At 38.0% G+C, this 24,127-nt stretch overlaps 4 protein-coding genes across 4 annotated transcripts; 3 read left to right on the forward strand and 1 right to left on the reverse strand.

Moving 5' to 3' along the window:
• Positions 1 to 151: 151 nt before the first annotated feature.
• Positions 152 to 1,128, forward strand: LOC108096837 (antigen 5 like allergen Cul n 1-like). Its single transcript, XM_017198741.2, has 3 exons — positions 152 to 308; positions 358 to 752; positions 804 to 1,128. The coding sequence occupies exons 1-3, from the start codon at positions 186 to 188 to the stop codon at positions 1,075 to 1,077; spliced, it is 792 nt and encodes a 263-aa protein (XP_017054230.1). The 5' UTR covers positions 152 to 185; the 3' UTR covers positions 1,078 to 1,128.
• Positions 1,118 to 4,109, forward strand: LOC108096496. The gene is made up of 6 exons (XM_017198106.2): positions 1,118 to 1,275; positions 1,328 to 1,719; positions 2,117 to 2,560; positions 3,028 to 3,166; positions 3,226 to 3,680; positions 3,734 to 4,109. The coding sequence occupies exons 1-6, from the start codon at positions 1,150 to 1,152 to the stop codon at positions 4,041 to 4,043; spliced, it is 1,866 nt and encodes a 621-aa protein (XP_017053595.1). The 5' UTR covers positions 1,118 to 1,149; the 3' UTR covers positions 4,044 to 4,109.
• Positions 4,110 to 5,496: 1,387 nt separating this feature from the next.
• LOC108096597 (odorant receptor 49b) lies at positions 5,497 to 7,486 on the reverse strand. The gene is made up of 4 exons (XM_017198295.1): positions 7,054 to 7,486; positions 6,307 to 6,689; positions 6,021 to 6,230; positions 5,497 to 5,598 (listed from the first exon to the last, which is right to left on the reverse strand). The coding sequence occupies exons 1-4, from the start codon at positions 7,484 to 7,486 to the stop codon at positions 5,497 to 5,499; spliced, it is 1,128 nt and encodes a 375-aa protein (XP_017053784.1).
• An 894-nt stretch (positions 7,487 to 8,380) lies between these two features.
• On the forward strand, positions 8,381 to 10,892 carry LOC108096520 (probable cytochrome P450 9h1). The gene is made up of 2 exons (XM_017198149.1): positions 8,381 to 9,131; positions 10,031 to 10,892. Exons 1-2 carry the CDS (start codon positions 8,412 to 8,414, stop codon positions 10,865 to 10,867), a joined length of 1,557 nt encoding a protein of 518 aa, XP_017053638.1. The 5' UTR covers positions 8,381 to 8,411; the 3' UTR covers positions 10,868 to 10,892.
• Positions 10,893 to 24,127: the final 13,235 nt, after the last annotated feature.

The raw sequence follows: 24,127 nt of genomic DNA on the forward strand, positions 1-24,127 counted from the left end.
ATTCACTTCTATACCGAAAAACTTCTTCGACTTCCTAAAGTAAAATATAGCTTTTGTAGGAAATAAATTAAACCTGTTTTCAAATGCCTGCATTTCAAATTGATTTCTCACCATATAATTACAAGTTTTCCCGCATCAGATAGCTTTATGAACTTATTTATTATTGTTAAACCAACTGCCACCGGATGTCGCTCCACCTAGCAGCTCTTTTAATAGTTCTTATCAGCCATGCGGCGTTTTCCACGGATTATTGCAACAAGGATCTGTGCCACTCGCAGATAACGCATATCGGGTGTCACAATTATGGAGTGAGTTGGGTTTACTTGCTGATCGATTGTAACTGCCAGAGTTTTCCAGGATTTTGACGAGAGCTGTGGAGATGGGGCGGTTATCATGAAGTTCCCGATGATCCTCCGCTCCCAATTGCTGGCCACCTTGAATGATTTTCGTAATATTTTGGCTTTGGGTCAGTTTCCCTCGTTTCGTCCTGCTGCCAGGATGGCGACCCTCCGGTGGCACGATGAACTGGCCGGATTGGCCAAGTTTGCCTTGAGGCGATGTGACAATATGGATGAGTACTGCAGCAATACGGATGAGTTCAAGTATGTTTCCTATATTTATGGAAGCACCAGATGGGTTCATAAGGAGAAGTCTGCAAGATCTGTGATGGAATTCGTGCTGGAGTTTTGGATGAAGGATATGAAGGGCTGTAATATGGGTCACATAAATGCTGAAAGGCCTCCGAAAGATGGGTGAGTTTTGCTTTTAAGTTGGTTGATATCAATCTAAACTTTTGCTTCTAGGAAATGTCGTGGCTATTTTACCCAACTTGCCCAGGATCTGGCTGCCCATGTTGGATGTGCCATGATTATGCGAAGGAGTCACAGCACCAAAATGTATCAGTATGGAGTTCTGTGCCAGTTCTCCCGGGGAAAGATCGCCAACGAGCTGATTTACCGGGAGAGTCCGCATCCAGGCAGTCGCTGCTATTCCGGAACCCACTCCTCGTATCAGGGTCTCTGCTCCCCCGAGGAGCATGTCAATGCCAATGCATTGCAATTGGGTTCACTTAATTAGATTGGTTATACCTAGAAGTTAAAGTAGATTAAAGCTGTAGTTAAAACATTATTGTCACGCTGACTGGTTGAGATGAAGACTTATTATTCCCTCCTGTTTTTGGTAGCTCAGTTAGCTCTTTCCTTTGGAAATAATACCCTTTGTAGACCCGATCTCTGCATGAATAATGAGGTTCATGTGGGCTGCTTTCATTCCTGGGTAAGAGACTTGAATCTTACCATTCCGTTCTACTTCATTAATATTTTTATAGGATCTTGCCCCCAAATGCGGACAAGGCAATCTCGTTCTGCATGTAAACGGCGAGTTGAAGGACGGCATTCTTGACAGGATCAACAACTTGCGCAACTTTGTGGCAAGTGGCGTGGGTGAGAATCCGGTGGCAGCTCGAATGCCCACGATGATCTGGGATTATAATCTGCAGAGATTGGCTGACAATCAGGTGCGTCAGTGCGACGAAAATGGAAAATACTGCGCCAACACTGAGCGTTATAACTACGTTGTCACCACTCAAATCCGGAGCACGATGACCCGGCACAGTAGTTTGGAGACCCAGATCCTGGATAAATTACTGCCGGAGCTCTTTCTGGATCTTCTGGGCTGCCAGATGAACGAAAGTCTTAGATTTGTTCCCAAGGAAGAAGGGTGAGTGATTTAACTAAGGAGAGATTTTAAGTGCAGAACCGAAACGGTTTGAAGAATTTTTAATACCTACTTATCAAAAATTAAACATTTGAAAAGAAATTATAATTATTTAAAACTCAAAATGTTCCATTTCATAAAAAAAAGATTTTGTATAATTTTAAAATGAGAGAAAATAATTTCTGTTTGAGAAGGCATTTAAAATTTTAAAAATGTATAAACTTTAATGATGTTTTATATGCCTATATATCAGATTGGTTGGATAATAATTATGTTTACAAGTAATATATGGCTATTGAATTATGAATATAATTCAATATATAAATGTGTTGTTGTTTAGGTAGGTGATCTGTTAATAGCTAATGTGTAATAATATAATAGCTAATCCTGTAATTTTCAGAGCCTGCGTTGGCCACTTTGTACCCCTGGTCCAGGATCGAGGAGCTCGGATGGGTTGCGCCATTCGCCTGAAGAGCAGGACCGAATACAAGTCGAATGTGATCCTGCTCTGCCACTTTTCGCGGGCCAGCGTGAATGGTCTGCAGCCTTTCGAAGTGGGCGTGATTCCTGGCGAGAAGTGCGTCTCCGGATCCAGTCAGCTGTACAAGTACCTCTGCAACGAGGCGGAGGCGGTGGATCCCAACAGTATGCAGGTGGACACCCCGAATCCCAGTATCCAAAATGATCTATCATCAAATAGCAGCACAACCACGGATCTAAATATAGCTACCACCCAACCACCCACTGTGCAAAATGAGACTACTACTGAATTACCCATGGTTAAAAATGAAGCTACCACACAACTACCCACGGAGCCAAATAATGTTACTACTCCTGCGGCAAAATAGAACTCCCTAGATAAAAAAACAGATCAATTTTAACTTCATAAATTAATTATATAATATTAAGCTATATTATATATTAAATAAATAACATCCTCTTTTCGTATTAAAAGTTCTTCGACTTTTACTAATTAGTTCTATTGACTTTATTATACTTTACTATATACAATATCTTCAGATGAAATGTCATATTGAATTGATTTTTTTACCATACTACATCCCTTTTATTCTCTGTTTATTTAGCTGTGGTGTCAAATTGATATTTGTAGTATTAATTTGATTTTTTGTACAAAGTTGATTATATCACATTCCAATTATTTACTGTGTAGAAATGTGTGTCCAATTGCCAGCTTGACTAATTACTAGAACCAAGAATGGACTGCCATCGATAGCTCCGCTTGGCCACTAATCGATTTGGGTGGCTCGAACTCTATAAGAGGCAGCCTCGGGTGGTCGGAGCTGGCTAAAGTGGCTGCCTCGTCGAGATGTTGGATCGGTTGCTTCTGCTGCTGCTGATGCTCCTGGGCCGCCAGCTCCAGGCCTTCGACTACTGCGATCCGACTTTGTGTCCCGGACCCGAAAGGCACATAGCCTGCAACAATTTCGGGGTAAGCTAGTTGTGCTTAAAGGTCAAAGGAAGTCCTTTCCTGATGGTAGATCCTTGCAGGAACTGGGTGAAGGATGCAGTCCGGATGCGCATGTGGTGCGGATTACAACGGCCCGTCGGACTATGATCCTCAATGAGTTGAATGAGTACCGCGACAGGATTGCCCGAGGGGATCTGATGGGTTTTAGTCCTGCCACCCGAATGGCCACTTTGCAATGGGATCAGGAGCTGGCCAGTTTTGCTGAGTTGAATGTGAAGCGGTGTGCTTTGGTCAATGACCACTGTAGGAACAGTGAGCAGTTCAGGAATGTGGCTCAAGTGGTGGCCGAAGGGGGTTGGCAGGGGGATCCCTTACCAGCGAGCAATCCCAGTGGAAGTTCCCACCCAGAAACATCAGGACCCGTGGAATACCACACCGAGGATGAGGTGATCAAGGCCACGTTGGAGCAGATGTTCGCCGAGTACAAGGAGTGCAGCATGCGGGATATCATTGCCTTCAGTCCTCCCAGCAACAGGTAGGTGCATCCTAATCCTCTCCAGGAGTTGCTAGCAAAGCTCACCTGACCAGAATCCTCCGCTTGCACGTCAGCAAGTGCATTGCCTACTTCACACAGCTCGTAAGGGACAGCACCACCCACGTGGGCTGCGGCATCCTGCGGCAGACGAGGAACACCACCAACGAGGCGGGCCAGTGGCTGACCAGTGTCCACCAGTACATGACCTGCAACTTCGTCCGGGCGGACGATGTGAATGCCCCAGTCTACCAGAGTGGAGATCGACCTGCCACCGAATGCCGCAGCGGACGCAATCCGGTCTTCATCAACCTGTGCTCCGTCAACGAGATCTACGACTCCTCCAATCTGCAGGGATTCTTCTGAAGTGCGAAAATTGGCAGTTCCACAGAAAATTACTAATTCTAATAAATTAATACCAATTCAACAGAAGCTGGGGTTACCTTAAAGGGTGGGATTAAAAATCAGATTTTAGCTGGAATGAGAGAATTTAAAAATTAAGGGCTTTTAGTTTTTAAAATTAAAAAAAAAAAAACAAATCAGTTTTTACTTTCTTAAAACGTTATTAAACTATTTAAAATCCTATGCTTATCCAGATTTTTTTTTATTTCTGGCTTTCAACTTAAAAAGAAGCAATACATTTTCTGCAAAAAAAACAGATTTTGCAACACACATCTGTAGAATTCTTTCAATAACACCTTTGAATTTAATAATTTTGTAACTATACAACAAGTTTTTATAGGAATTATCAATTTTTTGTTAAAGCCAATTCAATCTATTCCCACATTTCAGTTGTGTCAAATTGCATTTGTAGTATTTTAATTCAATTTTGGTTAAGTACGAGGATTATCAATAACATTTAATTTGTTAAAACATGTAATTTGTTAAAAACATTTAGCATTTAAATCGATTAAGAGCTGTTAGCTCTTTACAAAAGCAAAATTATTTTTTTTAATATCAACAAAGCCATTTAAATCATAAAAAGTATATGTTAGTAGAACCGCAAATGCTTGAAAAAATATAAAATAATATGAAGAGGTGTCATGGAACTCCACGTATTTTTCCAAAGTACCTTAACTGCGAATTACGTTTATTATTCTATTAGCGTTTCCATTTCTTTTGCGTGGCGCCTTCTTTTGAATTATTTGTTCTGCGACAAAGGTTCAAAGTTGAGCCAGTAGAATTGCACTTTAATTCCATCACCATTATTATAATGAACCTGATTCGCCCGACGCCCCTTCGCCTGCAGCGTGGCACTCAAATTGAAATGTGTTTCACCCCCGCACCTTTTTGGCACCTGCCCGTGGGGCTTGCATCCTGCATCCTGCATCCAGCATTCACCATTCTCCATTCTGCAGAATCGCTGTTTTCGCACCTAGGCGACTGCCAGTCAAAGTCACCGGTCGCAAAAAGTTCGTTGACAACTTCAACAAACAAATTTTTTTATCGCGCACTTGCCACACCTTTTCGTTTTTCCTCTTTTTTTCTTTTTTTGTATTTGATTTTAGTTTTTCAATTTTTTTCCCCCTCAAGAGGAAGTGAAAAAATGGCAAACGCAGCGTGAAATACGCAGCAACCGCAAATGGTGCGCAACGAAAAAAGGACCGAAAAAAATATATATCATATTATATATAAAATGTGAATATTCTAGCTAAATACGAAAAACTATTATATTTTCTTTTGATATAATGATTTATTCAATTGTGAAATGTGCTCGATTGTGTTCAGAGTTAACGAGTAAAAGGGGAAACGTGCGAGCGTGTGCATATGTCGTGTTGAAGCTATTTAATAAAATATTCCAATTTCGCAACTGGTTCGTTCATCCATAGACTCGCTTGAGGACTGTGAAAAACGTATAAGTTGTGTTGAGTAGATTCTGGAAAAGCTCCAGCGTAATCGGTCGAATATTGCCCAGGAGTATCTGGAAAAAAAGAGACATAAATACGGTAATTTGATTTTTATTTAAAAAGAATTCGTGTGTAAAATCGAGAGGGGTTAAACATTTATTATTATTATTAATATGGCATTGAACCATTTATTCATTATTTTTATAATGAATATTGTCCTAATATTATATGGGTTTGTAAAGGGATTTTAAGGCTATGTATCTCACAAGTTGTATATAAATATATGAGAGCTTTTAAATTGTATTTATGTGAATTTTTGGTTTAAAAATTGTAGATTAAAATTATGGTTTAAATTAATGAATAAAACCTTATGTTTAAGATAATCAATATATAGTTGCAATGAGAATCATTCTAATATTGAGGGATTCAGAAGGTTTAATTCTAACAAATAAAAAATAAATATCTAAGAGTTTTTTTATATTTATTGGTTACCCACCGAAGCAGGTCGCTGGGCCCTCATCATCATGAAAATGATATTTTTGCGTAAAGGAACCTCAAAGGTGAACCACTCCGTCTCGTAGGCTGCACTTGCCACTGCCAAGTTCTGCTCCCTCAGCTCATTTGCATACCAGTATAAAGCAAGTATTTGGGCCAGAATCATGTTTATGTACATGCAAACAATTATCAGCTGACTAGTGCCGCTCACCTACGAAATTCGGATATTCATGAGACGAAGGCAGAAACATTTTGGATATAGTGCTCCTATATACGAGTATACGCACAATTATCAGCATAAATAGCAGGGCACAGAGAAGAGCTGAGAAGGCCATCAGTTCAAAGAGGAACATCATGGTGGTCAACTCGTTGATTTGGTCCATGTACTCGATAATGCTCTGTTGATAGCGAATGCAGGCGAAAATCTCCTCCTTGAGCTGCCGGGAATCGCGGTCTCCATGGGGATAAAGTGTGGCCACTTGCCGCAGGCGGTGTTGCAAAGCCTTGCACCGCACAATCCCGAACATAATCAGGCCCACAATCAGACTTGTATAGGGGATGTACATGCAGCAGCCCATCGGAGTGATGAGCATTTGAAAGACGTACCACATCTCGTAGTAGGGTGTCTCGTACTCATTCAAACCCGGAATTCTGCTGCCAAAGGGGAGAACTTTTAAAAGAAAAGAGATTATAATAAATATATCATAGTCTTTGGGCGCATAAAAACATAACCAAATATTTTCTAAGCTTTGACTTATGTTATTTACTGTAAAAAGTTAATCCAAACACATAAAATAATTTAAATAAGCTGTATAATATATTCAGAAAATTGTATGATGCGGTAAATAAATGACTACTTTAATACATATTATTTATATTTGGTTTATAGGAATTTCATACGACGGGATTTTATAAATATTATATGCTATACTTATTTAAGGTGTTAAGCCGAATAAAAAATATATAAGATGGAAACTGCTTTTTTTTAGAACATAATAATATACATCTTTGAATATAAATAACAAATGACTCACCCCTTTCGTTGGAGGATAAAGGATAGAGGCCAAAACCCATCGAGGTGAGCATGCCAAAGAACAAATTACCCCTGGCCATCAACTGACCCACTCGATTGACTTTTGCCAAAATTTCCGATATATACGAATCGTTCAAATTCACAAGATTGTAGTAGGCATCGGATAGATTCTTGAGCAACGCCACATATTTGTCGTGATCCGCCAGCAGAAGATATGCCCGCAGCACCGTATTGATCCAAAGGACGAGCATATAGGAGTTGCGGATTATCCCGATGAGTCCTTCATTGGTGCTCACCATGTACATAATTTGGGTGAAGATGTGGAAGGATGCCAGTCCGATGCACACATAACGCTTTAGGTTTTTGTCATAGAGAAGAGCCCAGAAACGCAGTATCCTGATGTTCATGTAGATCAACTGAATGTCCTCGAACATAGTTAAGAATTTAAGTAGTAACTTGGGTAAGATTTCTTTTAGAATTCTGAGCCATCCTACTTGGGGTTGACCTTTTATAGATTTTTCGTGGAAGAAAATCATGGAAAGTTACCCTTTTTAAAGGGTGACTAGGACTTTGTACAGAATTTAAAAATGTAATACAAGGAAAAATAGATTTTAATTGGGGAAATTCAAATTTGATGGTCTTTAAAATAAATATTTTCATAAAATATGTTTTAGGATATTTAAATGTTATTCCAAATTTGAAATATATCTTTGTATAACCCTGTACGCATTCTTTAAATAAATACAAATCCTTTATTATGATTTTATTATTTAATTTATTTATATTTGAAATATGTTTTAGGGTATTAAATTACAGTCTCCCATCTTTTGTTTAATTTTTAGAAGCACACGCCTTGCATTGACTCCCAGCTGGACTATTTAAGCGCAATTTCTGCCTAAATTGCCGATGATTTTGCAATATTTTTGCCATTGAATTGTAGATTTTATTTGCTGCATTTCAACTGCCACATATTGATTTCTTTTTGAATTATGAGCGGAGGAGGCAGACGAAGTGGGTGCCAGATATCCTAGCTTATAGCACTTCAATTTATTTTTCATTAAATTAATTTGTACCCCGGTTCCGATTGGCAATTTATCTAATGGGTTTTGTTGATAATTTGACTGCACTTTAGCTGTACATTAAATCGAGATAGTGTAATTAGCATTAAGACTGTATTTACTACTTGCAGATAGATAAACCTTATCAATTTAAGATAGTGCAAACAAAGTGATCGGTTGATAAAGCTATACTTAATTAGAAAGCTTTTCGACAGCTTTTGGTTGCGTAGAATTCTCTTTTAATTCAGTTGTTATTCAGCTCTTGATTTCTGAGGTTCTAATAAGCGGAATATATGACATCATGGATCAGTGGATAATAGTGCTCACTTTGCTTTCTATATTACTTGTTTTGCTCTACAAGTGGTCGGTGGCTAAGTATAACATCTTCAGTGAAAGGGGCGTGGCACACGATAAACCTTGGCCTTTGATTGGTAATATTCCCATCAGGGGAATATTTGGTCGGATTTCGGTGCTGAAGCATATGGCAGAACTGAATTTAAAGTATTCGAATTCACCGGTTTATGGCATTTACGCCCTGAGAGATCCGTACATCTTCGTTCGAGACCCGGAGCTCATCAAGCTGATTGGCATCAAGGAATTCGACCACTTCGTCAATCACCACAATATGCACAACAATATGCAGGAATCGATTCTGTCGAAGAGCCTCATCTCCCTGCGAGATGGTCGATGGCGAGAGATGCGTAATATCCTTACGCCCGCGTTCACTGGCAGCAAAATGCGGATAATGTTCGAGCTGATCCAGTCTTGCAGCGAGGAGGGTGTGCTCCACGTCCTGGAACAATTGCAGCCGTCGAAGGAGGCGGTTATCGACCTGGAAATGAAGGATTACTTCACGCGTTTCGCCAACGATGTGATTGCCACGGTGGCCTTCGGGCTCAGCATCAACTCGTTCAGGCGCAAAGATAACGAGTTCTTTCGGATCGGACAGGCTCTGTCCAGGATTACCCCATGGTCGATGGCCAAGGCCATGCTCCACGCCCTCTTTCCTCGGCTAATGAAGGTAACCATTGTCCGCATTTCGCAGAGGTTTCTATTCCGATTTGGATGCCGGTTCGGTCGGTCCTGCCATTGTTTTCTTATCAGTTGCTTTTGGTTTACCAACGATTAAGGAGGGAAAGTCTTCAAATGGGAGGTGAAACAGATAATTATCAAACTTTGTTAAAGAAAGTCATACTATTACTTGTTATCGTTACTATTTTTATATAATAGTGAAGGTTTGACTAGGTTACAATAGCTTTACTTTCAAAAAAAGTATCAAAGCCAGCAACAAACTCTATAAGTTTTTGCTGGGCTAGGATAATTAAAGTTAGTTGTTAAATTTCTCAATTTTTTTGACCCCATACTAGAATTTTAATTAAAAATCTTGTTTGCAACGGCAGAGCAGCTTATGAGTACAGAATAGTTTATGTACATGTTTAAATTGTTTCAGCAACAATTATTAAATAATTTAAAAAAGTTTAGTAAAATTTAATTAACTTTGTTTTTGCGATGGACATTGTGTATATATCAAGAAGAGTTCATGCGTATCCAATAACTAAAAAAAAAATATTATTATATTGTCTAGTTGCTGAATTTATTTCTCGAACTCCAAACTTCAGAAATATTATAGTGAGTTTAATGACTTATTTATCTTTGAATAGCTTAAATGTAAAATAGATGCTTGTGTCAGTAGAATTAAATTTGACAGAATTTGTTATTGGAAAAATTAAACCTTTTTACTTTCTTTAATTTTATAAAATTTAAAATATATGCAAATAACTAAGGAAATTTTTAAATTTATTATTGAAAAAATAATAGGTACCTTTTTACTTTCTTTACTCTATAAAATTTAAAATATATTTTCAAATAATTAAGTAAATTTTTAATTACTAAGTTCATTTGATCTTTTGTTATTTTTAGATACTACAAATCCAAGTTTTGGACGGCACAAACGTCAATTATTTCACCAGTCTAGTCAACATGACTATGAAGTATAGACAGGAGCACAAGGTTAAAAGACCAGACATGATCCATCTTTTGATGGAGGCAAAGCAGCAAAGGCTCTCGGATCTGAAGAATCAGTCGAAGGACTCCCAATACTATGCTGAGTTCACAGATGAGGATCTTTTGGCTCAGTGTCTGCTTTTCTTTTTTGCTGGATTCGAGATCATCTCTTCATCATTGTGTTTTCTGACCCATGAACTCTGTTTGAATCCCGTTGTGCAGGATAGGCTTTATGAGGAGATCCTGGCTGTTCAAGGGGACCTAAATGGGCAACCCTTGACCTATGATAAGCTTACCAAGATGAAGTATCTGGACATGGTTGTACTAGAAGGTCTTCGTAAATGGCCACCAGCTATTTACACCGATCGTGAATGTTGCCAGGATATCGATTTGTTTGATGACAATGGTGAAAAGTTGTTCTCCGCCCGAAAGGGAGATATCCTGCAAATACCTATCTTTTCCCTGCACCACGATCCTGAGAACTTTGAGGATCCGGAGTCCTTCAATCCCGAGCGTTTCGCAGAGGATCGCGGTGTTGAGCCTCGAGTGTTTCTGCCCTTTGGAGTTGGTCCCCGAAATTGCATTGGCAACCGAATGGCTTTGATGGAGCTCAAGTCTATTGTTTACCAATTGATTTTGAACTTTAAATTACTGCCAGCCGAAAGGACAAGCCGGAATTTACTGGATGACATCAGAGGATACGACATGCATCCCAAAGATGGCTTCTGGTTGAAGTTTAAGTCACGTCAATAAAGTCTCTTGCATCTTAGCCAACTAATCGAGTGCGGCTTTTCAATTAAGTGCAGCCAAACAAAGCATGCAATTAATCAACCACTGGGGGTAATGGAATTATTTAATTAATTTCAGAGGAGTGCACCACAAATGTCACGAGTTAATCGAGAGGCAATCGGAGAAAAAATATGGTGAAGAAGTGCCGCTGACAGCGAGTGCCTGGAAAATCTGGCTTGCTATTTGTCCGGTCCAGTTGACGCCTGAAAAACAGAGAGTCCGGAAAATCGGGAAAATGGGGAGCAGCTGAGCAGCTGAGCAGAGGGTCCAAAAGTTTTTGACATTCTCGTTATTTATGTGCTTTGAGGGTATTTAGGCAAAAGTTTTTCCGTCCGCCTAAGCAGTTAATACGATATTGATTTATTCGCCAGTCAACAGCTGTGAGATAATAAATATTATGCAGCTCGAATATACGTTCATATATATATTTGAAATCTTGTGACTTCTTGTCCGAAGCGAAACTTTCTGTTTTGATTCCCAGATTTGATTTATAAAGCGGCCAGCGATTAAGCTTTGATCCAGCCAGACTTTTGGCCAAGTTTTATAAGCTTAAAGTTGTTGTGGGATGAAAATGCGCCGAGGGTAGAAGTGGGCTAAAGACTTTCCCTCTCTGGGGAAAACAACAAAAGTTTTCCAGGCGCGAGAAAGTTGAACTTTTTCTTTTCGCTTTGCATTTTTGACGCACTGGATAATTATTTTTCTTGCCACTGACGTTCGGAAATTTGTCAAGCGAGATGGAAAAAATTGTTATTGGACAACTGAAATAGAGTTTGAAAAACGTGTTCTCACTCTTTTAAACATTTAAATATAAATGGTTATTGATTGAAAAATTTAATTTAATTTAAGAGAAACATTATGGAGTCTCTTTTACCAATTCCAATGCATGACAAGTTTCTAATTCTTTACTGATAAAAAATGTGAGATAAGAACTACTACATAAACCTCCACTTTATTGTAGAGATAACCTTTTTTTCTGTAAATAGAGGGACAAGATGCGAGTGTCTGGCAAATTGTGCGGAATCTTGCCATTTGTTTGCTACCAAAGCCTGGAAACATGGTAACATGGTAACAACCGAGCCGGCTTGACCATAAGCCGCTCCATTTGCATAATTATTCATTGCGCAGCATTATGAGCATAAATAAAACGATGCCTCACTGCACACACACACATACACCACAAGAAAAACAGGACATGTGAGGATAATGCCTTGTACGGTACAATAAACTCTTGTAAGCGCCTTAGTTTATGCAACGCTTTTTGTTCCTTATTTATTGTAGAGCATTTTTTATGGCCATGCCACAAGTTTCTGCAGCTATTTATGGCCAACATTACACGCTGATGCACTTGCACTCCACTTGCATCCTACTTCAACGGAATACCAATTGAAACAATAATGGAACGGAGGATCCAATCGCAGGGATAGGATAGAACGCATAAAGATTAATATCAAATAAACTCGAGCAAATCACACGCTCCGCATAAAATGCGGGATAACCACAAAAGCTGTCTGCTGCTGGAAATTAAACGCAAAGTTCGACAAAGCCTTAAACTATTCTCATAAAACTGACATCTCGGAATCTCTATGTTCGCTCCAGAATTTTGAGATTGTGTGTGTGTGTGTGTGCCGGGGACAACCTTAACACCGAAATACTCAATTAAATAAAGTTCAGCTCGAAATTGCATTACATTTATGAACGTGAGTGCGTGTCGTCCTGGCGGCAATGTCATTGCATTTCTCGCCAAATCCGCAAGTTGCGCAAACTTTTTCCACAAAAATGTGCGTGTATAAAATCGTGGTTAGACAACCCAGATGTGTTCTCTGAAATCCAGTTCAAGTAGCTTAGCAGTCCACATGGAAAAACTAAAACTAATAACTGCAGGAAATATGTGCGCAATGGAATGGAAAATATGTTATTATTTCAGGCTAATTAAAACTAACAGCTTTGGTGTCGAATTTCACAAAAAAAAAAAAACACTTTCAAAAATATAATTTAGACATTCACACTTTTTAATCTAAATATGAAAAGCTATTAACAACTTAATTGAGTATTTTATCTATTAAATATGAACATCTAGTACATAATTAATTATGCCTAACAGTATCATTTAAAAATTCCTTTTTTATTAGTTTTTTTTTCAATATTCGCTCAATATTTTCTTGCTTTGATATAAGACCCCGAGGTCAATAGATTTTATGCGACATCAAATTCCATGAACTGAAATTTAATTAACATTGAAGCGGCCTAATTGAAATAATTGCATTTAAGGCTTAAAGCCACTTTGAACTAGAGGATGTGGCCGTAACTATTGACAACCTGCTGCCAAAGCAATTAATTTAATTCACAAAATTTCGCCTTTGCATATCGCAGTATCGTATGTAAATATATGTGCATTTGATATATATATTTACAGTAATGTTTCGCAGTTAATATGCAGCCAATTGTTGGCAGTTTGCGGTTTTGCACAAATGCCAAGCTCTCGACGGATTATTGTTCCGTGCTGTTGGCCTTTGCCACTACTTAGCCAAATTGCCCACCGAGAGTCCTGTTCATGGCAGGCCGCATTAAAATTTTATGCAAATAATTCATGTCCTCTCGTGATGTGTGTGCCCAAGTGTGTGTGTGGGTGTATGCTATAGTAGCGATGTGATCCCCGCACTCCATTGATTTAAATTGATGCATGACTTTATTAGGGGAATTATAATCTGAACGTTACAAATTGATGGGTTATTACTCATTCGCTCTAGCGACCATTCGTTTCACAGCTTACATTTAACGAGATTCCCTGGAATATTCCGACTCCAACCAGAAAACAATCTTGTTGCGGATTAGTTCGAGCTCTCTGGGCCATTTTGTCCTTTTATTATTCGCTTATTTTCCCAAGGAGCGGCTATAAATACGCACGCGTTCACATCCCGACATCCCAACATCCCGACATCCTGCGCTTCCGTATTCCGGACTTTTATGACAGCCCAAAAGTGCCTACTTATAAAATCAAAATCATAAAAAATAATGTTAATTTCAATATTGTCTCATTAAATGTGTATAAAACTCCAGCCGGTGAGCATGTGTGTGATGAAAGAAATTTCGTGATGGCCGGATGAAGGTGCGGGGAATTTGTTCATTTAACCTGCCTCAACGTGATGGCCCCAAAGTACAGTGAAGCCACTGGGTTTTAAAGGAGAGAAAATTTAAAAAGCAATTTTGATAAACGATTTTGGAAACTATTTTTTTAATTTTGCATGTGGCTTAGTTAAAATATTTTTCTAAATAATGGTAACTTTTTTATTACGTTTGTTACATTCTTATTAATTAAAGATGTAAACAACCTTATTTTTCTACAACAATAAAATTTTCTTATTTATTAAACATTTTTTTCAGTCGTTAAATTTATTTTTGTGATGATATGTGTTTAAAAACTTATTAAATACAAACTTTTCTCCGATTTACTTACACACCAAATAGAGTAAATTCATTTCTTTTACAAAAAAGGGTTTTTATTTAAAATGAAGTAAAAAAGATTTTGTTTTAAAGATCAATATTTAAATAAATAAACATTTTACACACATGCTTTCTAAATTTGGTATAGAAAGTTGTTCGCAAAAAATTTACTAATTCTTTTTGAAAGACTCTTACAGAATTTTGTGGGTTGACATTATTATTTTTTTTTTTGTCCCACTGTGTTGGATTTTTCTTTTGCAGGAGTGTGGGTGCGTGAAATTTAAATAAAACGTGCGATTGTCGAGCAGCTGTTGCCGTTTCCCCTCCGTGGCAAGGTCCTTTGCCGAAGTAACGGGGCTTTCGGGCGGGGAAATGCTGAGGGACGAAGGACGACGCAAGGATCGACGGGACTGACAGTTGCGAGTCACGCACACACGCAGACAGTTACGCACATACAAATACATACACATACGTATATATATAAACCTGAGCCGGATGCTGCCACACACATACACAAACTCACACACACACAGAGACAGTGACGACGCAGAGCGGTCGGGAAATGTGACAGGATGTCATTTTGCAACGCATCCGAAACATAAACACACGCTTTTCTTTTGTACCCGCTTACATACATATGCGAAAATTATGCTGCTAAAAGGCGGCAAATGTTTGCATTAGTGTCGCTTTTCCTCCCATACTGTTTTCCCATTCGAGGGTAAGTTTTTGGAAAACAAGCGAAACTAGAAAATTTGCATAAGCGCCGCTCGCCGGCGCTGGTTCCATTATCACGAGGTTTGCCTGTGTGTTTGCGTTTAGTTATTTAAAATACACGAAATATTCATAATATGACGCAAATGCGTGTCACATTCGCAAAACTGAAAATTGTGTTCAACGCCTGCGAAACTTGTTGATTTCCGTTGATTTCGGTTTTGTGGTTACTTTGACAGTTGCTCTTTAAATTTATTCAAACGTAACAGGACTGCTTTTATTTATTATTATTATTAATGGCCGTTATTATAAAAGGCCATTAAAATGATATTCAATAAGAACTATTCGAAACCACATGTTTCCAATTAATTATTAAAACGGTAAAGTAAAGAGAGAAGTATTTATCGGCCATTGTTACAAATATTGGCTTTAGTTTCTTTTTAACTTTCTGAATAGCAACTTTTATTACATTTTTGAGGTATTAATATTAACATTTAATTACATGGCTTCAAAATGGATTGTGTTAAGCGAAGTCAAATTCCATTTTGACCCTTTAAACTCATTGATTTGCTCTAACTGAAATTGACCGCCAGCAAACCAAAGTACGCAAATGAAAACACGCAAATTTATAATTAATTCGCAGTTTTATTGGATTTAGTCTCCCTGGGGGCAAAAAAAAATGAAAGATAAATAATAAACAGCGAAAAGCATCAATTTTAATATTACTTATTTTGGCTTTTTACCATTTGACCACACATTCAAATATGCACACAATTAATTTAAATTGTTTTGGTTTGCCCGAATAAAGGTGCCCCATTTGATTGCGTTTGACAGGAGTAATAATGCCGAATTAGCAAGGTAATTGAATTTGGTATTAGGCAAAGGGACATTGCCAAAGGTAAAATTACAATAAAATATTAAACAATAATCGCCATAATCACTTTAAACATTTCAAAGAATTTTTAAGTCACAACAAATTTGATTTATTTAATTAAAATTGTTTTTATCAATAAACCCTTAGCTTTATTGACTAGTAATAAATATTTGCAGTTTTAATTAATCCATTTTATATTACTCGAACTAAATAAGAAGTGTGAAAGTTAAATTATCAAAATATTTGCTTTATGCTTAATTATAGAAAGGTGTTTGCGTAAATAAATCATTTTATTGAGGGGTGGGTGTCAGTTATCAATCAATAATGAGGTTGATAGAAAGACAACCGCTTCACACCTTTTACCTAATGTAAAGTCATGACATATTTGAAATTTCAATTAACCCAATATAATGTTATACTATATGTGCAGTCAATTGCGTCTAATTGTGTACAATCGTTATAGACACGTGCTTGTGAAGTAATTAAATCAGTTTATTACAAGTATTACAAATTCAGCGATGACAGAAAGACAAACCCGACTGAAATTCAGGAAAAGTACAGTATAACATCAAAAATATTAGGCTTTAAAGTAGGGTTGTCGAAATTTTAAAAAATATCGTATCGATGATATTTTTTTTATCAAATAATATGATAATAATATTTCTAAATATCACCGAAAAATATCGATATATTTGATATTTTTGATATTTTTTGTGTTAAATAAAAAAATTTCCTGCCCACAATAAAAAGACAATAAGTTTCGGTAATTGTTTACAAGTGCGGTCCGGACTTCGAAATCCGTTGGCGGAAAGTGAAAATTTTGCACCGTTTTTTTGTTATTAACAATCCTTACTTCAGCATTCTTAAAATTCTCCGTTATTTTCATAATACCTTCAAAGTTCGTGGACAGCTAAGAATGAAAACTAATTAATATACATATGTGTGAACAACGTGTGTGTGCGCGTTTGGCGCCAAATTTCGGTGGTATGTGCGTAAGTTACATATGCACACATAGACAACGAAATCTGGCCATACGCACACATATCACATATGTACATTCCTTTTTTGCGCGCATTTTGCGAAAATATTATTTTGCGCTTGAATTCGTTCACTTGAAGTCGCTTTGGAACTCAAAGTAACCAAGACAAAAATATCATAAAATATCAAAAAAATATATCGATTTTCCGATATTTAGGCAAACAAAAAATTACGATATAAATATATCATTTTAAAAAGAAAATATCGATATATTGATATTTTGATATATTATCAACAACCCTACTTTAAAGTAATTTCTACCTTGATAAGATCCACTTCAATCTTAAATCATTTGCTTGCCAACATTCTCTTTCAAGTCAGAACTACTTACCTATTATCTGCAAAACTTTTTGGCATTTGTCCGTCCCCCGGAGGCTTCCCTGTACGTCTGCCTGGCTCGACTGTGGATGTTAAGTTGGCATAATTAAAACAGAAATACCAGGCGAATCAAGCCAGACGAACGTCCCTGCAAATATCCCCACTAAGCACAAATTGCACAAATAATGATAGACTTGGTAAACTTTTGCCTAGGTTTACAAAAACCCCCCTCCCTCCCCTTCAATTTTCCTCTATGAACGAGCCGGGGGAAAAGTCAACAGGGAGGGAAAACTGTTATTTAAAGGCCCGGAGCCTATTTACCTCATGTTGCCGGGGCTTCTGTCATTTGGCCTATTGATTTTTGCAGGTGGATAACCTTAAATTTGCCAACACACAACTTTCGGCCCAAAAGAGTCTAGGGGAAACACTTGAGGCTACGTGGCCCGAGTCAAAGTTTGTCTTTTTGAGGGCAAATAAATTTAATAAGCGCATTCAAGTTATGCCAAACTTTTGGGGCCCAACTTGGCCAATTTGATTATGACAGTAAGTGATTTCTTTGTGTGTTCGCCGGAGTTTTTGTGTGTGGCAGCCTCGTAATTAACTGGCGTTGCAACCTCTTCAGCTGCGTCCTGCCACCAAAAAAAAAAAAGAAAGATGAAAATAATGGATAAAGATATAGGTTACTGTCCGTTTTTCAGCCGCTTTGCTTCTCATATTTCATTAGCCTTATCGCAGTTGTAGTGGTCCTGCGACCAGACTAATTTATGGGGCATTTATGGCCACATTGCAGACCTATTAACAATGTGCAGTCAAATTTAATTTTAGCTACAAGCAGCGTTTCCCATCCCCCCCAAAAAAAAAATAGGCGAAACACTCGAATTTATGTGACAGCATTTGAAATTTATTTGCTGCAACGATTACGTACAACTGGCGATGGCTGTGGAAATTGGTGTCTGCAGCTCGCTCTATAAAGTTCCATTGACCCATTTTGGTATACCCAGTATCTGGCCAGGCTAAAAAGCCAAGCCTCACACAGATGCAACACACTCACACTCTCACACACACACTCACATGCACCTAAAAGGGAATAACCCTTCCGCATGCAAAGTTTTTTGCCGCCCAGGCAACAATGTGAATGGGCGAATGTTCCCAGGACGAACACCACTTCCACTACCACTACCAATACCAATGCACAGGCGATTAGTGCACCATTTGGCTGCCGCTCACCAGACTGTTTATGCGGCGCGGAAAGTTCAGATTTAGCTGGAGGATAAGATATGGCGGGTAGGGGAATCCAGAATTAAATACCTGGTGAATGGAGGATGTATTTGCGTTTGCCGGTGAAGGATAACAGCGCGTATGATAAGTGGCAAAGTATGTTTGTAAAAGCCAAAAGCATGAAAACAGGATCTACACTCTTGATTCGAAAGAAATCTATAGAGCATAAAGTATGCTTAAATATGTATTAGCATTATTATTAATATAAAATATAAATATAAAACAATAATTTAATTTATTAATATCTGAAAGTAAGTAAAAAGTAATTGAAAAAATAATAGTTTTGCTGTATTTTGGGAAAGATAGAAATGCTTGAATCTTATTTTGTGTGTAGAATAAAATCAAATTTATGATCAGAAAATCATCAAAATGACAGTCAAGTACTTACTAATTGGATGAAATCTTAATGCCCAAATTTAAGTTCTAACTGTATAGTGGCAATTACGAAATACACTTGAGCAAATACAGATAAGATACAACTTGAAGTTCATTCAATGAATAAAATCAGTTTACTATTTAATTATGTGTATGGTGTGTATTTAATATTCTATACCCATTTTCCTCGCATAAACGTAATTTTATGAGCTATTGTCAGCCACACACACACACACAGAAACATACAACTCTTGGCCAAGAGACTGCCATGTGGCTACTGTTATTTACTGTTATTTGTTTAGCTGGGTTCCTGTTTATTTTTGGGCTTATTTGTTGCCATTGTTGGCCGTCATTGTTATGACCGGGATGGCTGAACACTGAACTGCTGGCTGGTTGGATAGTTGAATGGTCGGTTGACCAGTTTGTGCCGTCGCAAAATGAAATATTCAAGTGCGCATTAAGCCCGCATGCCCCAGTTGCACATAGGGAGTTGCAGCTTCTGTTGCTGCTGCTGCTGTTGCAGTTGCAGTAGCTGTTGCAGTTTGTAGCAGGGATAGTGACCATCGGGGGTCTTGGTAATTGCGAAATTACCACAAGAGTCTGCATGCGGCTGCATTGCAATTGCTATGGCAATGATTTTTGCCCTGGCCCACTGCCATATGTTGATTCCAATTGATTCTTGCTTTGTGGCCCGTCTGCTTTGCTGGTTTCAATTTGGTTCCACCATTCTCTCCCGAGCACAAAGGCATATTATAAATGCCTCACTAATTTCAGCCATGTTTCAGCCTCGATCGGCTTTAATGGCAGCCATTATGAGCTTTAGTTTTCTGATTTTCCTTTGGTTCCGGTTTAAAAACCGGCTTTATTCTAATAGACTGGCTCTGCAATAATTTTAATTGTATTCATTATTTAATGTTGGCCAAAAGGTAAGTGGGAATAAATAACAAAAATAAAATTCAGAAATGTGTGCAATAAACAAAGTTATTGAATAATTCTTTCATCAACATTTTTTGTTAACAATGCTTTTTTTTTTTTTTTTGTTCAGAAATGCATTTAATTGTCTTTTAATAAATTCGACAAATGTTAATTGTCCAAGCACGCAGAAATGATGTTGGTATAATTTATTTATTGTATTAATATTTTCTATTAAACGGTTTTAATAGGCAAATGTATAAAAAAGTCATGCAAGGTGAAAAAAATTCATTGCTAACCAATTCATTCGGATATACATGCATTTTTCCGACAAAAGGATTTTAAAGGATTTACCCTAAGTATGAATTGCAAATTATTTGAATTCTATTTCCCAAAGAAAAGGTTCTGATTTAACACAAAAATTTCCAGCTTTCTACAAACAGAAAATTCACGCGATAAGCCACCTTTTAAATAGGATTTATCTATATATTTTTCAATTGCATCACAATCAACTATTTTTATGATGGCAAAAAAACAAATACTATCTGTGGCATTTCAACAATAAATAAGTGGACCTTTTTTTCGGTGGTCAACACTCGAAAGTTTTTGCACATGGCCCCATAAACGAGATTTATGCGCAATTACTCCAAAGCAAAGTTAACTTTTTCCACTTTCGTGGATTTTTTGTGGCTGGAAAATACTCAGTTATAAAATGAATAGTTGCAGGTAGTGAAAAAACAAAAGCCTTTGGTCAATCAGCAAACAAGAAAAGGCGACTTAACAACCTTGTGTCTACCGCTTTCAAATGGCAAAAAAATTAAACTTTCATTAGTGCAAATAAACACAATTAATTTGAAGGAGCTTACAAAGGCTTTTGGCCTGCAAATGTTTCCCTATGCAAATTGAAATAGTTGGCGAAAATGTACTAAGTGGAAACATGTAATGGATGTGGATGGAATGACAGCAGAAAATGTATATATTTGGTTTTCTAGTTTTCGAGGGGAAAAGCAACCAACTGCACTGCATTACATGGAATGCAAAAGGGAATATTTTAGCTACCCCATTTGTTGATGTTTATTAATTGTTTTCACCATTTCCAGAATTAAAGCAGGGAAATCATTTTGCGGGGAACTTGTTCAGTGTCCATGTTCAGTGAACAGTAGTTAAGTCTTTGGAGCGTAAACTCCGAGGCAGCCAAAAATATTGGTTTCTTTTTCTTGGATTTGCTCCGTTTTCCGTTTCCACTACGACAGCCAAATTATGTGAACTCTGGTACTGGCCTGCTTATCGAATCGAATATTTTGTTTAATTGAAGTATTCGACATCCGGCACAGTTGAGTGCACAAATCTAACGACGTTGGTCGTTGGTCGGACCTCAACAATGAAGAAATTCTTGGATTCTGTGGCGATAGTTTGGCGGGGCTCTCTGCTCCCCAAAGTAATTGCAAGTCAAGTATAAATTCATAAATATTGATGGAGTTTCCCTTCTCCGTCTTGGGAAGCTCATGTAGTTCTGTCAGTGAGCTCTCCTGCTCGTTTGCCACTTTCCGCTAAGTAGTTTGCTTTGCTTTTGGCCATAATTGAAATGCCAATGCCGTGAAGTGTGAACTGTGAAGTGCTTGCATTGCGCAGCATTCTGAAACTCCCTTTCCGCTTCTTTTTTGGAGGTATACTCGTGTTGTGGAAGTGACTAGCTGGGAAATCCGTTTATTCAAATTTAATAGCCTCCTCCAAAAGTAATCAATCAATCAAATATAATGTTCATGGTAAATGCCATATAATTTAAAAGATTTCATCATTTTCCGCTTCTGCTATTCAATTTAAAAATCAGTTCTCTAAATCAAGCGACAGTCTTTTAAGTATAGGTCATTAGAGTAAGTTGCCCATTTTTATTGCAAATAAATATTAAAGAAAACTTAAGCAGCAAAACTTAAGTTTCATTTATCTTAATATCTGGTAGGACTATAACCATAGAGTGAATTACATTAATTTAGAAATAAAAAAGTAAGTGAAAAGTAATTATTTTTGATGTAAGTAGTTTACACTTTCAAACATTTTTATTTAGCCATTTAAAAACCATAAAATATTGATAAGCCATTAAATTTGACTTATTATGCATCCAATCAATAGATATTCCATTGTCGAGCATAACTTCTGTAAATTTTGTCTGCTTTTTCCAGTATTTATACTTCGAACTCCACTGCATTATAAATTGCATTCATTGTCGCTGCGTTTTCTGCTCGCGCTTTCTTACTCCGCTCTTGGTTTGTCTATTTACCCCCCCCCTCCCCATTTCCCCCCCCTTACCAATACAATTTTCTTCAATTTTTTTATATCGCATTGCAGTTGCATGAGGGAGAAAAACCAATTTGCAGCTATCAAAACGCAGCCGAGAATGGAGCGAGGGGCAAAGTGGCAGCGATTGATCGATTTGTTGTGTGCTGATGTTTGCCCAGCAGTTGAAGTTGCCGGGGAAGTGCCACATAATTGCGAACCGTAAATAGGAGGCGATAATGTGGGCGGGGATGGCAGAGATTACTCCACTCCACTCCACTCCACTTGACCCGGATTACGCCCACTTCCGCATCTGGTATATGGTATCTAGCATCCTCCTCCTAATTGCGGGTTCCTTGGTTCCGAACTTATGACCGCATAAAGCTCAAAGACAAATGCCCAGATTGAAGTCGATAGCACTTGATTAACGTGTGTGTGTGTGTGTGTGTGGGTGGTTGTGGGTGGTGTTTGGTGGGTGGTGCTTTGGTGGAATTACATCCCCGTGTGGCAGCTATGTAAATGAGGCAAGGTGCGAAAGGAGAGCGGCAGTTGACGGGGTGCTAATGAAGGCGCCGAAGAAACCGCCAACGCCATCGCACAATCACGAAGGCAAATAAGCAAACAAGCCGCCAGGTGAGTCAGTCTTTTCAGCTCTTCATCCTCGTCGTTCCTCCTCCTTCCTCCTCCTTCCTCGTCCTTCCTCGCAGGATATTCACGTGTTTCGCTGTTCTGGCGGATAAGAGTTTTGTTTGCCGTTTAGCTTATCGCTGCTTAGCTTAATTAAAGCGCTTGACGTTTCGCCAATTGCCAGTTGGCTTTGATTTCTCGACCAGTTGCGGGGCAGATCCTGTCAAACTGTCAAATACTTTCCACACAAAGTTGCACATGGAAAAAATAAATACAAGTAACATGGCAGTAATTAATTATTTAATTTACGAAATTACTAATTGTTTAAGCCCTCTGTTGATATAGTTAAGAAAACAGTATTGAAACTATAATGGAGATAAAGTGTAAATACTTGTGTTTCATACACAAATTCATTTACGATTTTACTCATTATGGAGTTGTCAAAAAAAGTGATTATAAAGCTGATCAATTCTTGATATCTATTTGTAAGCTAGTTTGTTATCTTGATATCTACAATATGTAAGCTTTAATAAGCTAATTAAAAATATTTTAATTAATATTGTAGTGCCAACTTATGCTGCAAAATGCTTAATTTATCATACCTTTATTTATTTTTTTTTCTCAGAGTTTATTTAAAATCTGTCCCTACAAGGACAATCATTAAATTTTATGATTACATTGACTTAGTTAATTAATTAAATTTTTATGGTAATTCATACCTTTATGCGACTGAAAAGTTGACCAATATGTTAAAATATTGAAATACAGTTTATCGATCTAATGCTCTAGTCTGATCTGAGTTGAACAATAATTCCAGCAAACTCTCTATGCTGGATAAGCAATGTTGTGAATCAAACGTATATATGTCAAATATACTTGTGAAACATCTATGCTTTTTTCTCCCAGTGGCGGATAGGTATCCAGTGCTAGGTGTTGCAGGGTTAATTAGTTCCGCTGGCATAGACACTAGTATCTAGTATCCAGTATCTCTGCATTTATTTATTCCACATTCAGAGGCCACCGCTCCGCCGCGCGGTCCTCTATTTTTGAAATGGGATTTCCATTCAGAGAGGCGGCATTGTTGATCTGAATGACGGAGCAGACAGACAGACAGACGGCGGTCCGTGTCCGTTTGGCCTGCTTTCGGTTTGGCTTTTGTAATGCGGCCAGACGATGGGAACGGTGGGCCGAGCAGAGAGTATCATTAATAAAAATAATGCCACAGGAAGAATAGGGCTCACACAAAGCGACGGAGAGCCAATGGCAGTGGCAGCAACAAAAACACCGCTGCGGCATAACGTCTCTAATTGAATTTCTTATGGTCCATTAACTGTCAGAGGCGAAATCCTCCTCCGGCCAAGGCTACAAGATCCTGG

This window comes from Drosophila ficusphila, unplaced genomic scaffold (assembly GCF_018152265.1).
Source record: "Drosophila ficusphila isolate 14025-0441.05 unplaced genomic scaffold, ASM1815226v1 contig_414, whole genome shotgun sequence".
NCBI lineage: Eukaryota > Metazoa > Arthropoda > Insecta > Diptera > Drosophilidae > Drosophila > Drosophila ficusphila.